The 21,716-nt window shown below is 36.2% G+C and overlaps 1 protein-coding gene across 5 annotated transcripts in view; it reads right to left on the reverse strand.

Annotated features, from left to right (window-relative positions):
* Positions 1-21,716, reverse strand: part of VPS13B (vacuolar protein sorting 13 homolog B) — an 866,934-nt gene that overhangs the window by 221,351 nt on the left and 623,867 nt on the right. For all 5 annotated transcript variants that reach the window (XM_023726045.1, XM_023726044.1, XM_004370737.2 and 2 more), the window contains exon 36: positions 10,465-10,872. In XM_023726045.1, the coding sequence (XP_023581813.1) occupies positions 10,465-10,872 (408 nt within the window). The remainder of the gene's footprint in view (positions 1-10,464; positions 10,873-21,716) is intronic.

Raw genomic sequence — 21,716 nt, forward strand, 5'->3', positions numbered from 1 at the left:
TGTTAACCAATGTCATAAAACAACATGTGTGTTACTGTTACATGAGAAACTATCTGTTCTGTAAGCCTTCACCTGAAGTACAATAAAATATTTAAAAAAAAAAAAAAGTATGAGGTTTTAAGTTTAAAACAGAGTTTTAGCTTTCTTTTGAATACTTCCTGCTACATTTGGGAAAAAAAAAAAACAAAAAACAAAACCTGCAACATAATAATAGAAAAACATGTTAGTTCAAGTGGTTTTAATCTTTGTGTTAGGTGTCTAGTAATAAGAGATTGTGGTGATCATTTAATAATAAAGAGTGGTGATGGATTTCATAAAAAGTCATTTATAAATGGTAAACCAAACTTTATACTTTTGCCACAAAATATGGAAATAATTCCTGGGACTCATGACAGGGAAAGTATTTCTCCTTTCCCCTTTCTTTCACTCTGTGAGAGGCTGGTCAATAGGACATGATCCTCTACTTTTTGTTTTTTCCATCAGGCAACATATTAATATCTTCCTTGAATGATATGAATATTATTTTCATTATATTATATGTATATTAATATAATCAATATATTATGTATCACCACACACATAAGCTCAGGGCCACAGAGACTACTCATGTAAACTGGAATCCTGATGAATTAGTACACCAAGTACTTATACATGCAAAATCAGGTATAAATTGGAACAGAAAGTGAGTTAAGGCATGTACTCTTCTTCTTCCAGTGGACTAATGCACTGTCGGACAAAATGCCCAAGTAAAAATTACAAAAGGCTAACTTCTTTGGAAAAGAAGCATTGAAAAAGGCTGAATAACTTCGCAAAGTTTTACACCTCTCTTTGTATAGCAAATATGACAAAATATTTACATTTGTTCTAGCTGGTGAGTGCACGGGCATTTTATGTGTTATTCTTCACATTTTCTATAATTTATTTTTCTGAATTTCCAAAAATAAGGGAGGAAGGAATGAAAGAAAAAAAATGAAGAAATATGCTACAAAGATTTATAATTATCACTGAAATTTTAAAAGCATGGATATTATTAAGGTTACTTATCTAATTACTGGTCAGGTCATTTTTTAAAACTTTCTATTTGGAAATAATTGTAGATGTTCAGAATAGCTGATATGCTTTACCCAGCTTCCCTTAATGTTAGCAACATACATAACTATACTACAACTATCAAAAGCAGAAAAATAACATTGACAAAATATAATTACCTAATTTATAGGCCTTATTTGAATCCCACCAGTTTCTTTCCTAATGTACTTTTTCTGTTCCAGGATTCAATCCAGGACTCCACATTGCATTTAGCAATGTGCGATCAGGTCATTTTGACCGAGCCCATAACCTCTTCGCTTTACCTCCTTCCATTCAACACAATGCTTTTCTGCCTGGTCTTTCCACTGGCCTCTTTCAAAAATCTGTGCTTGTATTTTTTACTTCAGTTTTAACAAACTAATGGGTGGCATTTAATTAAACTAAATGAGGCGTAGCAACATTGAGAATTTCAGAAATGATTGGTGTGATAAACAGAAACAATCTTGCTTTGTTTGCACACTGACATACTTTTCATTGAGTGTAAAAACTTAGTTCAAGGAACAAATAGTTTTGTGACCTTTAAAGTACTCCTTTAGAAGACCAGTAAATGCAAACCACTTGTTTTGGAGAATGTTTACAAAATGCTGCCAGCCCTACATCATTAGTCTCTACTAGGCCTGTAGTAAGGTCCCTATTCTCAACATGCTGACTGAGCAAAATGCAATCTAAATCAAGCTTCTGTACATCATTAGAAAGAGTACACTATGATGAAATGTGTTAGCAAAGCATATCCAGGTACTTTTTTATCCAGCTGGAAGTAATCTAAGGCTACTAGAAAATCAGCAAGCATGTGTTAGATACATCCAGAAGCTGAAGCTGATTTGCATAACAGTGAAGTATCACTATGCCTCAAAAGAAGAAAAAAATTTGTATAAGCATAATCCATGAAGAGATGACCAGTCACTGAAAACAAATTCTTTCTATTTCTACCTCCTTCAAGTAATTATACTGAAGTACATAAGACTGGCACTTAGGTGTTCTCACCCAGAAAGGAACTAGCTTTTTCTTCCTTCATCAGGATATGTAAGGTGATCAGGTTCTATGATGTTACATTCAATTTTGTAATAAGTCTATACAATGTACCTATTAACATAGTAAAATAAAATACAGAACAAAACTAATATATGGAACAAAACATAACTGTTGAAATGTTGAAAGCAAAATGACTTGCTAAGTAATTTTCTGCAATGGCTTAGAAACTGGTCTTATCTACATAATCTGGATTTTTTAAAGACTGGTATAATGGAAAGACCAGAAGCCAGGAGACATGTGTTATACTCCCTACTCTATCTCAGAATATCCCTAGGCAAATCACTTAACCTTTCCAGCCTTAACTCAATGAGTTAAGACTAGCTCAGTGGGCCTTAACCTAGGGTTCCTTGACACTTAGGAGGTCCCACATAGTAATGGTGGTTTATGAGGTATTTTTTAGTATATCAAAGACCCTAAAAGAAATCATGAATTTATCTGAGACAGATGCGGAGGTGTACTAAAAAGTTTTTAATTTGGTTACAATTGCATGAAGCCAGTAAAGTCATGCTAGCTATCTAATTCTAAATCGTTTGAACCATGAGTTTCACTGAAGAAAACAATAAAAAGCTTTCTTGATAAATAAAAGGATGACCTTTAAGATGGTTTTCAGCTCTAAAATGTAACCATCTATGACCTTAGTGTTCAAGCAGGTATGGTTGAGAGAGGGAAGGGAAAGAAGATATAAATTGATCAATATTTATTGAGCACTTAATTTGTGCCAAGCAACGTGTAAGGTACTCTGCATACATTATTTTACCAAAACCTCTCAAGAGTACTGTGAAGTAGGCATGTTTGCCCTCACTCTGGAGATGAGGTGTGGAGTAGCTTTTCCTACAATCAACTGCCAGTGAGTGGCAGGGCTGGAATTCAGACTCTTTCTGTTGCTCCTTCCAATATCATATAGAAACTACCACTGTTAGTTAGCTCTTAAAAATTTCATTTTTTTCCAGTTGGTAACAGGACTGTGAGTAAATGCTTTTTCCTGTCTCTACCTCTCTTGCACGGCCTCAGTATGTTACGCCAACACAGACAACAGGTCCAGGGGCCTAGCCAGGGAGCAAAACAACATCTAAGATGTATCTTCAATTGCTCTTCACTGACAGTGTTGCTTTGCCTGAAACTTTCCTACCAAACATCCATCCCCACTGGTGAATATTAGACAAGAGGACAATTTGTTGTGATGACAGGCAAAATGAGATGCTGTCACATATTCAGTGAAGTTGGTGATAGAGACTGATTTCTAACATTCTCTTTCCACATTCTCAGTGTTGGGGACTAGAACAATACTTGTCCATTTCACCTAATACTAACTCATAGGGTAATATCATTAGGATACAGAGGAGAAGCTACTAAGAAAGAGGTCTCTAGTACTTAGTTACTAGGGCTGGAAACCTTCTCCAGTAACACTTTGCAAAGTTTCCATGATATATCTTCATGTTAATTGATAGTACTTTTGTTGTCTCAAAGGCTCTTTTTCTTCTGTCCAAGGAACAGTCTGTTTTAATTTGTGTATATGTGAAATTTTTATCAGTTGTTCTATCTTCTTCCAACAGTATCTAAATCTAGAGAAATAGTACTTTACCACACCTTGTTAAAAGTAGAAGAAATAAAACGCATTAATTTTTTTTTCTATAGTACATAGGACAATGAGACACAATTATAAAATACATAACCTGAGGTCAACAGTTTCCTAGCAAACAGTCTAGATTAAATATGGAATATGATAAGCAAAAACAATAGGAAGAAATAGACCAATTTAGCTAGAGATAAGATTTGAAGGTGAATTTACTTGGGCAACTATAATAACTGTAGTGGTTTTCTCGTTAGAAGGGAACAGAGTCTTATGAAGACTTCATATTCCCCAGGAGAACCATATTTACACAATTAACAATTCTTTTGCTGAAAAAAAAAAATCTTTTCTTTATTGCATGTGGACACATGTGGGCTGTGTAAAAATACAAGAGATGTGTAACACACAGTAAACAGAAAGCAATGATCTTAAACAGGTCAAATCCTTGAACCCGTCATTAATAAATGTCTCTCCTGCATTCAGCTACCTGGGCTGCTGGGAGCCTGTTTTCTTCAAGTACTTCAAACACTGAAATCCAGAAACATTTATTATTTTAATCCATTACAGGCAGTGCTTGATTTAACTTTATTGGTTGTGGTGGTAGTAGTGGTTATAAGTGGGGGTACAGCAATGTTCTTTTACACGTCATTTCAAAAGGGCTTAATTATATTTTATTGTTTGGGCCAGGAATTCTGCTTGTTTTTTTTGTCTAACAAGGTTCAAATGGAGTTCAGGTCAGTGATGAATCAGAAGAAAAAGCCAGAGATGGTTATCTCTCTGAAATGAGCTCATCTCCCTCTACGAAAGGCTGGGCAGGTACATCATGTTCACTCTCCCACAGCACATGAGATCACGCTGATATCCTAAGTTTGTTGCTTATTAGATAATCTTTATTTTTCATGCAGTCTTAAAATTAATACATTAGGAATTTAATCCAGTGGTTATCTTTTATATTTGTTAAGTTACTATCCTATGTATCCTATTCCCACTGGGATTCAAAATGGCTATAGTAATCACAGAGCTCTAAAACCAAAAAAATTTACATGAAGAACAATAGTCACTTAACAGGCATTTTAAGAAATGCATAAACCCTTTATAACAGAAAATTTTAAACATCCCAAATAAAAGATGTAGAAGAACGCATTAATGTAATTTGGTTAAACAAAAGAATAAATTACTGTATAAACATTTCTGGACAACAGACATCTATTAGTGTATTTGCTTTTTAAACATCAAATAGTCTTAATTTTTTTTCTTTTTTAAGGACATGAAAAGCATAATTTCAAAGGTAGTGGTATTGTTTATTGTTGTCCAAATTTCTATGTAATTATATAACAATTACAGTAAGGTGAATAAAACTTACATGTTGGGACTCTGTCTCCACTGTATATAATTTCTAAGAAGAGGAGGGCAAGAGAATTACAGTATCTCACACATTTATGTTTTTATAATAAACAGTATTTCCCACAATACTGGAGAAGTAATATGGGGCATTATTTTGAAAAAATACTAAGAGAATTTTAGTTGTTCTACTTATCACCCATCAAATTTTTAAAACTTCCTATTCTACATATGGGTCACCATGAGTCACAATTTACTTGAGCGCAACTAACAATTCTACTTTTTTTGCCTCAAGAGTTCAGCAGTATATACAGAAAAATGTCACCTTCTTACAAAAAAATCAGTAATCCACAGGTAATTTAAGGGTAAAAGCATGCCAGTTTATTAATAGCAATTTTGAACCTTGTTGTAAAGTAAGAGGAAGGAATATGACCAGGATTAACAGAAGTACTCGGTCCTGGGATGAGGGGGTGTCGGGTTTCACGGACTCCAGGCCATCTGTTCTGCCTGCCTACATTTTACTTCTGCAAGACTATAAACGCACCTCTACTTCAGGGACTACAGAAAGGCATTAGAATTCTTCTGCTTTTCATTATCACAAGATTCAGTAACTCATTTCATTGTCAAGGTAATCCCCTTTTACTCTTTCTTTTGCGCTTGCAGGGTATGCCAAAATGACAAATAAAATCCCAGATGTTACAGACTAAATGAGGTCTCCACCTTTCCTTGAGTGTTGGGTTTAAGCTACTTGGGACATAGTGTCAAAAATGACAGGACCCTGATGCCCACACCCAATATTCATTAAGGTTTGTTAGCGATTTGTATAGCTGTCTACAAACTATACTTCCACTTCAACCCTCAGAGGCTGCTTAAAAGTTAAGTTTCTCCTCTGGCTTTTACTGTCAAAGAATTCATTTCCTACAGTTCAGGCATCAGAAAGAGATGCTATTTCTTTTTAAAAGTAACAAAAGTCTTTAGGGTGTTGTAAACAGTATGGCTACATATTATTTTAGGTAATCATATCTAATTTAATGTTTTATTTCCCCTTAGGCTAACTTGCATCTCTGCAACATCGAAAGGCTATGACAATGCCTTAAGAGAGTTTCCTCAGGAGATGCAGTTAACTACAAAATGAAAAGCTTGAGTTCCACTTTGCGTCAATTAATGATCTGGCTTCATTTTTCAATACATGAAAAGGAACTTTAGGTTCTTTACATTTTAATGGTCCTGAATTTGGTGAACATGAGAATAGGCATTTGTATACATGAAAAATAATGTGGCTATGCTTTCTTATTCGCCACTTTTTAATTTTGTTTTGTTTTGTTTATATACAAAGATAAGTACATCTGGATGACAGAGGCTGGGGTAGTGAAAGTTATTTAAACCACAGCTCTTTGACTAGAAGGAGTTTAACTCACTACTTTCTGGCTGAATACAAAGTTCCCTAAGTCCCTATGGACAGAGGTTGTTTCCAACATTCTCCCAGTTCTGACTAAAATGCCTGCTAAGATGGCCTCACTTAGGTTTTTCCCCAAACCTTTTGTGCCACTTAACTCGTTCATATCCTGTTTTCCTTTCCTTACCTACACGGAGGCTGCCAAACTAAAACACTTCCGTGAAAGAGCAAGGCAGCCTAAAGTACAGCTATTTCACAGCTCTGAATTGTGTACCCTTGTTTGCCGAAATCTAAGAAGTGCCGCCCTAATAGAGCCATAATTTACTCTGACAAGGGGAGCTGAAGTCTGCAGCTCACTCCCACCCTACCTGTAGAAAGTGCTACACTACCAGCTCAGAATTTATAGCTACATGCTTACGGGTTCTCCAAAACAACATACTTCAAACGGAAAAAAGATGTGTGCGTGCACGGTATAGGGGGAAGACAGTAGTTTTTAAAAAGAACATACTATAGAATGGGGTTGGATTTAATGGATAGGAAAAGAAATATTACCTACCTTAAACTATTTCATAAAATAAGATATAATTTCTCAATGATATTCATTCTGTTACTGATAACACAATCATAAGATTTTCTGTAATATTATACATCAGCTTTAGAAATACAAGCATTACGTCTACTAAAATCAGAACTTTAGGGACATTTTACCAAAGATATGTGGGAGAATGTAAGTATTCTAGCAGAAGTACGAGTTGGGTTATGGTAAGTCAGTGTTACACTACCATCAGCAGAATGGAACTTAAAAACAAAACAAAACAAAAAAAACCCAAGTCTCTTGAAACTCTCATAGTTTAAGGTAGCAGAATAATATAGGAGGCTAAGAAGAACTAGTGGGTTTTTTTTTTTTTTTGGTAAAGTGAAAAATATTTAACCATTTCATTTTGATGAAAACAAATTCCTCTAACCACCACTTGAGTGAATAATTTGTAAATATTACGTTTCAAAAATTAGTAAATAAATATGGAAGCATTTAGATTGTTTAAATTTATTGACAATGTCTTGGGAAGAAAATTAACTTTCCTCTTTCATTCTTTTATTATTCTCCTTTCCCATACACCTCCCACAAGCTTGTGCCAATTGAAGTGATAAAAAATAAAATTAGACAAACTCAAAATTTTTTGTACTTTTCACAACTGAGGAAACATGCCTACAACACATTCCCAATTGTATTTCTCTAAATATTACTTAGCACATAAGTTTCCTCTAGCATCACAGATCTGTTTTAGCTCCCAAATTAAAACTCATCTGGAAAGGACTGTTTTACCCTGTTTATATAACACTGTCACATAAAGAGTGTAAAAAAAATATTTCACTAAAAATAGCTTGCGTAAGTTAGGGATTAGAGTAGTTTCTGCTGCTATAATTGTTCCTTTGTAGTTTTTTCCATGATGTTTTTGCAGTGTTTTTGACTGTGTTTATTAAAGTCAGCACATCAAAAAGGATCAAAGAGAAAGTGAGTGAGAACCAAAGAAACCCCAAGTGTGTTGTCTCATTGGGGAGTTATGCAGATTCGCATAAACAAGTGCAAATTGTTGAGGTTTTAATGAAAATTTTCTACAATTATTTTATCTTAAGTCACTCTATACAATAACATCTGTACAGCAGATGGCTATACTGTACTAAGGCAATGCTCCTTTTTCTTTCTCTGTTTAATAGTACATCTGAGATGACTACATTTGTCACTGTGCTCAATTTGGTTCAGCAAATAATTTGAAAAGTGCAGCTGCTGCAGATGGTCACAATAGTTATATAAACTGTAAAATCAAAGACACAGTGAAGTATTTCTGCATTAGATTCAAACTATAAAACTCTGACATTTACTCTGTTGAGCTCAAAGATATACTATAAAAGATTTTGGTTAAATACTGAACAATGTCACTTGAAAAATACAAAAAGAAACATGACTACCGGTAGGATTTTTTTGGGGGGTAGGGTGGGGGATATATTTTACCACTTATCAAAAAAATACACCTGAATGTGTATTTTGCACATATTATATCCAAAGTAATGAGTTTTTAAGATACTTAACTATACAATTAACTTACTGTTTAAAGCTTGAATTATATTTTACTTTATAATGTTTTGTGTAGTTAAAAAATTATATTTTGAAAAACATATGGTAATTTCTCAATTACAATTTTCCTAGAATCAGCTTTCAGCATTAAATAGAAATAATACAATCTTATAATCAGTTAATAAGAATTTAAATAATTTATTATTTTGCTGACTTTAATTATCTTAATATGTTTGAGCCAGTACATACGATAGAAATGTAGACAAAAATAGATTTGTGCTCATGATGGTTTCATTATAAAATTCTTCCTTTTATAAAAGGCTAACTTCCATTTTGATTTGATTTGTTGATACAACTATTTTAGAACATTTGCTAGACACTACACATGAGTGTTGAATAAAGTGTATCTTAGTAAAAGTTGTAGTTTCTATGTCTGTGTTTAACTAGATATAAAAACATAATTATAAAAGGAATATGTTTTTGCAGAATGAGTCTACTAACTTGTACGGCTCAGTGAGAGAAGGGTTTTAATTATATTGTAGGGACGTTTACCAAGACAGACACCATTAAAAGTGGATAAAATATGAGTAGCAAATGAATAAAAAAAGAAATGAAGATGAAAAAGAAAAAATACCTAGAATTCTGAGTACAGTACATTTAAATTCTTTCACCCCACTGAGTCCCAACCTTTCCCTGCTATGATTAAGATACAACCGAAAAGGCGTGGGAACGGGCCCAGTGTTGTCTAGGTTGCAATTTATTTGCGGATAAATCAGCAATTGTAGCCTCCAGTGTTTCATAGTCTTTCATGTTCCATGAACTTTACATTCATTTCTAACTTTAAGACAATAAAAAAAAAATACAGTGCTTTTAGCTGGCTTGGTCACAAATATTTCTGATGAGAAGGAAATAAATCACCTAATTTTTTGGACTAAAATTCACACTTCTCAACTATAAACCCTTTTCTTTATGTCTTAAACTGCTGTGCCCAAACTGGCTATAGGGGAACTAAGTTACTGTTAGTCTACAGCTGTCACTTACTTTTTGATAAGCAACTAAGTTGCATAGAGTATAAGGATTTGCTTTACCCCCTGCACTACCCCCTCTCCTCAATTCTTTCCTGCATATTAAAGTGGAAAAAATGTTTCCCTTTTGCTACTTTTACTTTCAGAGTAAAATTTCTGGCATTGTGCCCTGAACTTTTACAGTAGCAGTTTTGTGATTGAAAGCTGTTATTTCCCACCTGTGCCTTGCCTTTACACTTCCCCTCCTCACATTCCTTCTGCCTACCCTCTTTAATTCAGTGTGAAAAAGCACACCACTTAACTCATAGAAACAGAAGAGGAAAATGTAGAGATGTCACTGTGAGTTAATTTCTCACCTCTCACCCATCAATGACATTCAGTCTGCAGGGTCATGCCTCTCTGTGAGGCTAGGCACAGAAGCATGAGCTCTGGGGCTGGAGCCTTTCCTTGCCAGGTGCTGCTGCCTGATAATCGTCAATGATATATCCTTGCAAAGTGAACCCTGGCTTCTATTACACTTTGTGTAGCATATCTGCCACCACAACAGTTTTTCTTTTTTAAATAAATTGTTGCCAGTGACTTAATGTAGCACATCAGAATCACCTGCAGGGCTTATTGAAACACAGATTGCTGGGCTTCGTGCCCAGAATTTCTGATTCAGTGGGTCTGGGCTGGGGTCTGAGAATTTGCATTTCTGACAAGTTCCCAGAAGATGCTGATGCTGTTGGTTCTGAGACCACACTTGGAGAGCCACTGCTCCAATGGCTCACAAAACTTGATACTTTATTGTTCCACTACAGATATTTCAGGTAAAAGGAAATTTAGGAATGAACAGCTTTAAAGACATCTGAAGGAACATCTTCAAGATGTGGATAGGAACAGTTAAAATATCTAGGCTCTAAGAATTTGCTATAAAATTATCTAAAAAATAACTTACCAGGTACTTTTTGTGCTGCTTTGACACTAAGGCTTCCACTGAGGTTTGATAAAGAAGCCAACAGGCATGGTTTACTAGGATGGGGGACAGTTTCCATGGAGACCACAATCTGAGTAGTATGGACAGAAATTTTTTGAAAGCCAGAAACAGCTCTCCACATGTTTTCTTGAACTGGAATCTTCTGTACTCCATCACCATGAACTTCATGCTTAGACATCTTCCCACGGTAACATCTGGAGGCCGGAAGTTCATCCTTATTCAGCATGGTGTCTGACAGGGCTGAAGTCTCTTTGCTGTGTGCAAAGCTGTGAGCATTTTTTATCTTCTTTAAAAAATGGTTTATCTGATCCAGTTTAGTAAAACCCAGGTTCGCTTTCAAAGGCCTTGATATATCCAAGTTGATGTTTGCTACAGAATTGAAAAAGATAAGAAAATTACTGAACTGTTTTTACTAAACATAAGCCGTTACTTCCCTGTCAAGCTCCTATTTAAATATCCCAAGACCTTCACTGTAAACTCTTTAAGATGCCAGAATGTTATATACTTTTCACTCATTACCTAAATATTCTTTCCCATGTAGTTACTAGCAGAACATTTTTCCTGGACTACTTCTATGCACATTACTGGCAGGCATGTGACTGTCTGCTCCTGCTCAAGCAAGGCCACACATGAACATCAAGGCCATCTATTTATACCTCTGCCTTCTCACTCCAAAATGAAGTAGTCTTTCCAGTTTGCTACTTGAGACTGGCATTCTTTCTTCCAAGGAAAAAGGACTTCCACTACGCTTCCACAATTCTTATCACAAATACTGGTATTAATAAATGTTTGTTCAACCGACTGACTGAAGTAGCCTCCCACCACATTCTCTTATCAAGCATACACAGAAAATGCTGTTTCCCCTTCGTGATCTGCTGCAAACCAGAAGAATCCCTGCATCTTTTCCTGCTATATTCCTGTCTCAGTCAATGACCCTCTAATTCCACCAAGCAGGTGAAGTCAGAAATCTGACATTCTGACTCATTTTATTCCCTCTTCCCCTGGTCCCAATCCACTCAATCGTTAAGTTCTGCAAATTTTACCCCCAAATATCACTTGAATCCATCCTCTTCTCTCTACAGTCTAGCTACTCCCATTTTTTCCCTTCATGCCTTTGGTCTTCTCCAGCTATTGTAAAATCTCCTAAATAGTTTCTCTGTCTAGACAGATTCCTTGTAATCCTGTCTACACAGAGCAATTCACCAATGATTTCCTTCAAATTCCAACCTGATTGGCTCACTCCTGCTTATAACTCTTTATAGGCTCCTCCTTATCAGGTAAAAGACCAAGAATGGAAATAAAACAAAACAAAGAATCCTTGCCTTTCCTCATCTCTAGCCATTGCCCATTTCACACTTTAAAGCTCCAGAAACATCAAAGAGTTTAACAGAGCTCACTGCTCCCAACCCATGTTATGTCACACCACTAGGCCTTTGTTCATGTTGTTCCCTTTGTCTAATACAACTTTTATTTGTCTGGTTAACTTTTAATCTTCAGGACACTGCTCAGCATTTTCTCCAAGAAGCTGATCCACAAGGCTAGCCCAAGTGTCGCTGGTCAGGGTTTCATACACTGTATTCTCTTTTTATGGGATTATATCTCCCACTGGTCAAGATCCTTGAGTCCAGTGCCTGATTCCTCAACATCTTGTTATCCTTAATACTTAGCTGCTATAGTTAGGTGCTGCCAAGTTGATTCTGACTCGTGACAAAGCAGAATGCTCCACAGGATTTTTAAGGCAGTGACCTTTTAGAAACAGATCGCCAGGCCTGTCTTCCAAGGTGGCTCTGGGTAGGTTTGAACTGTCAATCTTTCGGCTAGTAGTCGAGTGTTTAAGTTTGCCCCACACAGGGACTCCTAATACTTAGCATCAGGCCTCAAATTTAAATTCAGCTGATCTGGGACTTCAGTTGGAATCGACCTGCGGCAACAGGTTTCTTTTTTGGTGGGGGGGACTTTAAGTACGTGATTGGTTACTTCATGTTGGCGCACCCAGAACATTCTAACCTGGTTCTGTGGTAGGCAGAATTCTAATGATGCTCCTCTACTCCTAAGATTCCCATCCCTTGGTTATTCAAACACTAATCTAATCTAGGTACGGCTATGCTGTGAATCAATTTTGCAATTTTAAAATTAAAGTCCCAGATCAGCTGAATTTAAGATACGGAGATTATCTGGTGGGTCTGATCTTATTATATGAGCCCTTTAAAGGCAGATGAAGAAGGCCTAAGAGGAAGTCAGATTCAAGGCGTGAGAAGAGCTCTATATGTCATTGATGCTTTGAGGATGTGGGGTCATATGAGAATGAACAGGTGGCCTCTGAGAGCTGAGGGCAACCCCTGGCCAACAACTAGTGAGGAAGCAAGGGCCTCAGACCACAAGAAACTGGATTATAAACTGGATTACCCTTTAAGGATACACAGCTACTGGAATGCTCATACACTGCCAGTAGGAATGCAAATGGTACAGCCATTCTGGAAAATATTTTAGCAATTTCTTATAAACATACATTGAATATATGACTCAGTAACCCCAGGTATTAACCCTAGAGGAATGAAAATGTATGTTCACACAACAACCTATAGAGGAAAATTTAAAGCAGTTCTATTCATAATCACCAAAATTGGAAATAATTTAGATGATGTTCAATGGATGAAATGTCAAACAATTCAGTATAATGGAATACTACTCAGCAATAAAAAGCAATGGACTATTGATACACGTTACAACATGGGTGAATCTCAAAGACTATACCCACTCTTCACTTATTGACATGGTTAGGTTCCAAAGACCAGGTCATTATGTGAAATTGGTGTTACGCACGAGTTGGGGCCGTGCCTGTCTTCTGTGCCAGTGCCCCCCAGTTGCTTACTGCTCACTAGGTGCCCTGAGTGCATCTCAGGATGCACGTGGTGTGGCAGACCCCACTTCCCCACCACGCCTGCTCCACCATCTCGAAGCCCATGGGGGACTGGGGGTCATGGTAGTTGGGTGTTCCTTGCCCACCCACTCTCACCACCTCCCACTACCCACCCCGGGCAGGGACCCCACTCGTCCTCTGCCCGCCGTTTGCCCTGGGCAGGGATCCTGCTTGTCCTCTGTCCATCCCGGCCCTGCAGTCCCATGCATCTCCCTTACCTTTCCCCCCACCAACCCCCTCGGCACCTTCGGGCCCTCGCCCAGCCTCCAACCTTGTGTTGTCCCACCTTCACCCGCACCATCTGTAGCTGGGCCAGGACGTAGCAGACCAATGCAAGAAGGCATCCTGTAGCTGTCATCCCTCGAGTGGCCCAATCCAGTTATCATTTGGGGCGGCCCATGGAGGGTGCCCCAGCAGGCCCACTTGGGGCCCAGATGAGAATTTTTTCAAGGTTGTCATAAAAGTTAAATGTGGGATAACAGGATAGTAAGCAAGGAGTAGGTGTATATGAGTGAAAGAAGCCAGTATCAAAAGGTTGCATGCTGTATGATTTCATTTACATGACATTCTCAAAAGGAAAAATAAGTCCTAAGGTAATGGAGAACAGTCATTGTAAGGGTTGGGAGAAAGGTGTGACTGTAAAGGAGTCCCATGAGGGAGTTTTTTCGAATGATGGAACTGGTCTATATCCCGATTGTGGTAGTAGTGACAAGAATCTATGCATAATGTTAAAATTCATAGAACTGTAACACTAATAACAAAAAAAGATCAATTTTGCTGTATATTGAACTTAAAAATTCAAAAAGAACTTATTTCAATGACTTTGTCATATGGCTAAGAGGACAGTTTTCCCCTACTCTATTTCATTATTTTTAATCCTCATGTGTGCTTTCCAAAAGGCTTGAACATGCCCATGGCTGTTATATGCCTAGTTAAGGCATAAATGTTAACCAACTCTGTACCAGGTCACCTTTTCAGGTTTACTTTCCACTCTCCCTGGCTCCTCCAACAAGGTAGTGGAACATTTATGCTGAAACTTTTAATGGTGAGATCAGGATGACCCTTCTGCAGAGGGTGAGAAAGATGGAATACTACTGCTACATGTTAAGGAAGCCATAGGACCATCCCTGATTTTATTAATACCGAAGGTGGTGACACATGAAAATTAGGGGCTTTAATTTAACACTGGACTAGAGTCATTTGGGCCAGTAAAACTCAAAAGCGCAAATCAATTATGCAAGATCCAAAAGTAGTTTAATCATGAGAGAGAATTTATTCTTTCAATGACTTTGCTCATATTAGAAAATAAATTTAAAAAGAGAGTTCCTTTACCAGTAGAGCTCAAATTCTGATAACTAAGAAAAAGAAATGTGTACTAAAAATCAAACCATATTGGTGAATTTCAACTCTGAATCTATTTGAATTACATTATTGACTTTATTTTACTAATCTTTTGGTTAGTAGCTGAATGCTTAACATTTGTGCTCCCCAGGTTCTCACTACCAAATATAACATCTTTTAATAATCTGAAATCAGGAGAGAAGAAAGGTCCATGTCCCAAAGCAACAAAAATGCACAGCTCACAATATTTATTCAGAATAAGACAACAGCTCAAAACTGAGACGGAAAATGCAAAATTAATTACAGTTGTCCGTCTTGTTCTATCTTGTGAGAATCAGGAATCCCTATTAGACCACTAGCTCTTATATAATAATAAACCAGGACTCAATAAATATCAGCAACAAGAACATCTGAAGCAATATCTTGGCTCTCTCTCCCTTATATACAGTTTGTCCCAAAAGTCTTAGTATGGTCTTAAATGTTAATAACTTCAAAAGTACAAATGCTACAAAATTACAAAAACATCATTTGAAAGTTTAACTATTTAAACTTTTAATTTAAATTCTTTTACATTTATTTTGCTTTGTAACTTTTGAACAATAAATTTCTCTTTATGGTGATAATTTCTGAATGACCCCTTCTTAGATCAGTGGATCATAGAGGAGGGCTACTTACTTGGACACTTTGATCACTAAATCTATTTCCATTAGACTCTTTCCTGCGGGGTTTTTTCAAAACTGTTATGTATGTATCAAAACCTCATTCTTAGGATGATCTCAAGGCTAGGTTTACAAAACCTATTTCAGTCACTGAGCAGCAGCTGATGGAAGTTTTTAGTAAGTTCACAAATCTACTAAGAAAATCTGCTAGAGCTATGTGTAGCATAAGACAGCTATGTTACATTTTAATAAGAAACTAATATTCAAAACATTTAAATAATTGACCTTTCAAATTTTTTTTGTATGTTTTGTACAGTACAACATCTATCTGTGCTTGGTGTCTTCCAGTGGGCCATGTAAAACATGTCTAGTTCTCTGTGTAAACAGAGGGGCTGAAGTAGACCCATTTGAGCAAGGTGAGGAGTACTATGAGTATTACAGACCAAGAGCTGGAAAAGCAGAGCTGAAATGAGGCTATCCTGTAATACTATATATTTTCTTCAAAAGCAACAGGTCCACCAAGAGACAGTAAACAAATACCAAAATGTAATGTACCACAAATGAAATAGCAGCCTTCATTGTTATATAAGGTGCGTCATCAACGTGTGAAACTTTAACTATAATCATGAAATCATTGTCATATCCGACAATTTAACATATTTGTATTGTTATTTTTATTACCCAGTATATCTAAACCTTCACATCCTTGAACTAGTCAGGCACTTGTTTTTCGTAGAAAATTAACGCCTTCATTGCAAATATTTTCACAGTCCCATAATGACAGGAAGATTATTTTTACAAAAGGGAAAAATTATGCAACAAAAAAGTTTGGCATTTTTAAACATTAAAAAATAAAAATAAAAACTGAGCAATCCACTTATTCGGGTCTTTTTTTAATACTAAAAAAATGATGGAAAACATTAACTTCATTGTAAAGATGAAAACATTAAAGAAATGGACTAGAGTTTTACTCAACAAAGACACCATGAGAGCTATATATAATAATGTTTTACAAGAACTGGAAATATAACTGGATAAAAACCCAGGCATAGATAGTTAATGCAGGTTTTATTCTAATTATTATCAGACTTTGTGTTGAAGAGTTTAGAATTTTTTTATAATCCTCACCGAACTTTAATAAATGGATTATTTTCACAGTTTAAATTTCAGGAATATGCAGTAATAGAGAATCTCCCAGCTGAGTCATCTATTTTTCTGCCAGATCTCATTTCTCAGCATCCCCAGAACACACTCTGTCTCTTTAAGTTACCAAGTAAACTCACGCCTGTCAATTATTAGATTCTAATTACCCTTCAAAACTTTTGGAACAGCTACCAGGAAACGGAATGATGGAATGACTATTGAGTTAAAAGGAGATTAGACAAATACAAATAAATTACACTTATTTTATGCTCCCATCATCCTAGGAGATGACTTAACAGCAAAAGGAAAAGAATCATACTGTAATAACGAAATCAGAGAGGGAATTCAAGACCCAGAGGTGATTCCCCTAAGTTTATGTTAATGCACACCTTGTGGGGGACCAAAAATCAACTGGAAAAGTTTCCGGAAAACTGTTCCAGCTATTTTCTCATTTAAAATGTTCCAACTTTACTTGACCCATTAGTCATCATATTACTTACATTTATGATGTATTTTGAAATCTATTACCAAAAATCCAATGGATTCAATATGGCTTGTTATAACCAAATCATAACATTTATGAAAGAAAATTTCTTTGTTAAGTGTTTCTTCCTTTGGAATTTTATTTGTAAGAGACAAAAATGTTTTTAGACAAGCAAGGCTTGCTAGGAACAGTCAGTGCATACACTCCCCACCTTAGTGAGGTAAATACAAAACACAGAACTAACATCTGTAATCAAGCTTCACTTTATCAATTATTATAACTCAGACAAAAAAGATTTTATTACTAGGCCATAGTACATTTTTTCCCCGTTACTCGGCAATTCAAATTCAGATTTTTGTTACAGTGGCCAAGTAAAGGTATTCATAATGTCTGTCAGTGGACATTGGAACTGAGCATTCACAGGTACAAAAGCTAGAAAAGCTGGGGAGCTGCCCCTGACAGTGAGATCAATGTGTCTTCATTTAAGGTGTGACGTGTAAAGACCTCAGTGGTGGCAGACATGGGTGTTTCAATTAATGGTGGTAAACAAAGTGGAACTGGGTATATGCTGCTCCTGGTATACGTGCAGAGCCCTGGTGGTGCAGTGGTTAAGAGTTCGGCTGCCAACCAAAAGGTTGCCAGTTCAAATCCACCAGATGCTCCTGAGAAACCCTGTGCAGGAAGTTCTACTCTGTCCTATAGCGTCACTATGAGTCAGAATCGACTCAAAGGCAGTAGGTTTTTGGTATATGTGCTGGTGAGGAGGCTCACAAATGGTGACTGACGTGTCTCTGACATGGGTCTGCGCAGTTCATGGTGCTTATCACTGTAATCTGGGCATCATCACTACTACCAAAATTACTTGCACACATATTCTTACGGTCAAGTATTGACCTTTTTGACTCCATTGCCCCCCCAAATCCCAACATAAAAAGTCTAATTATAGGATGATTATACTGATTTTCTAAAATGAATGTATTCAACTGAATTCATCTAAATAAGCACCTCTCTAAGCAGTCACCATAGGAAGCTAAACACATTGCACTGCTCCACTAATCTGGCAGCTTTTTTGGTGCCTATGCCCTAGCCCCTCTTTTCTCTTTTTGGTGGGGAGTATTCTCAATGGTGGCATATACTCATCTTTGAGGACACTGGATGAGATTTAGACGCAGCCAAATGTCTTGAAATTTAGTGAAAATGGCATTACCAAGCTGCATATAGAAGGTTTGAGTGACAGACCAATGTTTACTGAAATGAAAGAGAAGAGACTGAAGGAAATGGGACTCACACTGTACCCAAAAGCAGCACAGAATTTGGGTGGGCAAAGGAAAAGGGAGGGAGGATTACAGCCTGGGGAACGGCAAGATTAAAAACAAGAGAAACCAATTTACAGAGGTTCCCAGTACCAACGATGATACAATGTGAGTATCATTAAAAATAATGAATTTAGAATAATACCAAACAACTACAGCTAATTGGCCACTACTGGAAGATGCTAGAGAATCAATCCATTTTTGAAAATGGATAAAAAATGGCAAATAATCATGCTTTTATCCTGCCTTTCTTGGATGAACAATACCACTAAGTAACAAAAGAGCAGATGAGGGAAAGTTTCTCTTTATAGAAATATTGCCACTAATACACAAAAAAGGAACACTAGAATTAGAATACTATCATTTTGCAGCCTCCAGTGAATTTAGGCATTGAGCGTCAATGGCTGCTAGCAACACAAAAAAGCAGATCTTCAGACATTGAATGACTCCTGGTAGAACACAATACCTCTTACAAAACAGTCTTGCTAAAAAACAAAAACAAGCAAACCTTAATTGGATGAAGCCAACTACTAACATATATAGTGAATATAGAGGGACAGGGGAACAGCCAAAATCCAAACTCTGATAAACTCTACAAGATAAATCATCTGGTTTCTTCAATATATAAATTGCAAGAGATGGCAAAAAAGATGAAGGAGAAAATCTATTGATTAAAAGAAATGTGAAAGATATATCAAACAATAGCAATGAGTAGACCTTATCTGGATCTTGATACAAACAAACTTAAATATATACATACACAAGCACCCACACAACTACATACATTATGACATTTATAAGATAATTGAAAATTTGAACACTGACTGGGTATGTGATGATACTGAACAATTTTTTTTTAGGTTTGATAATAGTATTGCAGTTATGTTTTAAGACGTCCTTATCTTTTAGAGATACAGATTGTAAAGTTACATGTAAAATACTATAATTCATGGGATGTGCTCCAAAATAATACAGGTGGTGCGGAAAGTACATAGGAGTATACAAGAAACAATACTGGCCATGAGGTGACAGCTGTTTTAAGCAGGAGGTTCATTATACTATTCAATCTAGTTTCACATGTTTGAAATAAAAAATTTTTAAAAGGCATAGAAACGAGAATGAGTATGGTATATGAGGAAGAAGTCATACTGGAAGATGATTTCAAACCTCTTCCATCTGCCTCCAAATCATCAAACTTCTCCCATCCCTCTTCAACTTTAGCAGGTAATCTTGCTTCTAGCTTCATGGACAAAGTTAAAGCCATTAAATTTCTCTCGATTTCTTGCTGCCAAACTGAAAAACTACCTTCATTTGCCACATTTTTCCTTCCCTTCCTTAATTATTATGCAAAATAAAGAAGCTGTTGGTCCTCTGACCTAAAACTTGTCCTTCCACACGTACATTGGATTCTATCCCTTCCCTCCTTCTCAGGAACCCACCCTTATCTTTTCTCTCTTTAGTTTATCCAACTCTTCTCTCAACTGGATCCTTCTTACTGACATTTAAACATGAGAAAACTCAAGTCTCTTTCATCATAAAAGAAAACCAATAACTCTGATCTCAAAAGTTCCATGGTATTAAATATACTATCCTTACCCTTCCTCTTAACAGTCAAACTTCTTAGAAGAGTTATTTATACTCTCTGCTCCCATTTCTTTACTCCTGCTCATCTGTCAAGGCGTTCTAGACTAGAGTACACCCAGGTCAGTCCAACTGGGGGTAGGGGAGAAACACTTGTGTCTATAAATCCATTAGATATCTTCCCATTTCTCATCTTACTGGACCCTGAAGCACTATTTGACATTGTTGATTACTTCTTCCTTTTTGAAGCACTCTTGCCTTGGATTCTTTGACATTACACTCTCCACATTTTTCTCTTAGGCCTCAGTTTCCTTTCCAGCTCCTCCTTCTCCTACTGGTCATTAAATATCTATTGGACTTCTTAGTCTTAGGCTCTTTTCTCTATTACATCTCTACTTCCTCTCTAAGTAATCTCATCATGCCTATGGCATTAATTAACATCTATATCCCAAAGACTCCAAAACATCCAATCCTATATCACTAGTCTTGGTCTCTCTCCTGTGAGCTCCAGATATTTACGTATAATTTCCAAAAACTCAGCATATGATCTTTCTACCCTAACAAATAAAATAATAATAATAATAAAACAATGTGGTCCACTTCAAGTATCTCAGAAATTAGGATTATCTTCCATCTGGTTAGACCAGTCAGAAACCCATTAAGTCATGCTTAAATCTCCTTCTCCCTTACCCCTCATACTCTCTACTCCATTACCATAGTCTGTGGATTTTTCTTCCCTATACCTATTAAATATTTCACTTCTCTCCATCAAGTTTTTACTGTCTCATTTTGACAAATTATGGGGAAAATAAACTATGATAATGTAATGCTGATGCTGCAAATTGAAACCCATAAAACTCAGGAAATATAAAAGTCAAGGTTTTTACAGTTATATTAACTAGTTTACATTTCTTAAATGTAGAAGACAGCCTGCTAGTATGGCTATGAAAGTGAATTTAGATAGAGACAAGGCTGATTAGGATCTGAGTCTTAGCCTTATTTTTAGAAAGACAAAAGGAGCAATGGGTTAACTATCAGGACAATGTTAAGAAATAAATGATTATTTAAATTCACTTCCTAAAATGTTTTCTTTAGCTTTAAATCTTCTTAAATTTAAAAATCATATTATTTTTCCCACATTTTCTACTCACTACTCACAGAAAATGTCACTTCTTGACAAGGGATGACATTTGAGCCATTTTTGTCAAGTATCTTATTCTCTCTGAATAATCAGACACCTTTAAGCTAAATCTGAATTAATGCCCACTGAGTAATATAGTCAGTACTAACAGAACATAAAAGCAGACGTCACCAAGAAGAGTAAAGATATTTAAAAAACACATAAAAACACCTTTAAAATTCTATTTGCATTCAAATAAACAACACATTTAAATGATGTATTACTTTATCTAAGAAGTCTTTTAAAGTAATATTTTACATTAAGTACAATTTTCATTCAAAATAAAAGAGGTTGTGGAAATGAGATAGACTAGGATGTTTAGGTTTTTTCTAAAGTAGAAAGTAAAATTATTGCAACCTATAAAACAGTAAGCTAATCCATAAAGCATAATAGATGCACAGAACAGTATTTAAAACAGGATTACCACCTAATCTACAAGAAAACCCAACACCTCTACAACAAAAAGACAAATAACCCTATTAAAAAAAGGGCAAAGGAATGAACAGACACTTCACCAAAGAAGACATTCAAATGGCCAACAGACACATGAGGAAATGCTCACGATCACTAGCCATTAGAGAAATGCAAATTA

The sequence above is a fragment of the Trichechus manatus genome, unplaced genomic scaffold, assembly GCF_000243295.1.
Source record: "Trichechus manatus latirostris isolate Lorelei unplaced genomic scaffold, TriManLat1.0 scaffold00009, whole genome shotgun sequence".
Classification (NCBI taxonomy): domain Eukaryota; kingdom Metazoa; phylum Chordata; class Mammalia; order Sirenia; family Trichechidae; genus Trichechus; species Trichechus manatus.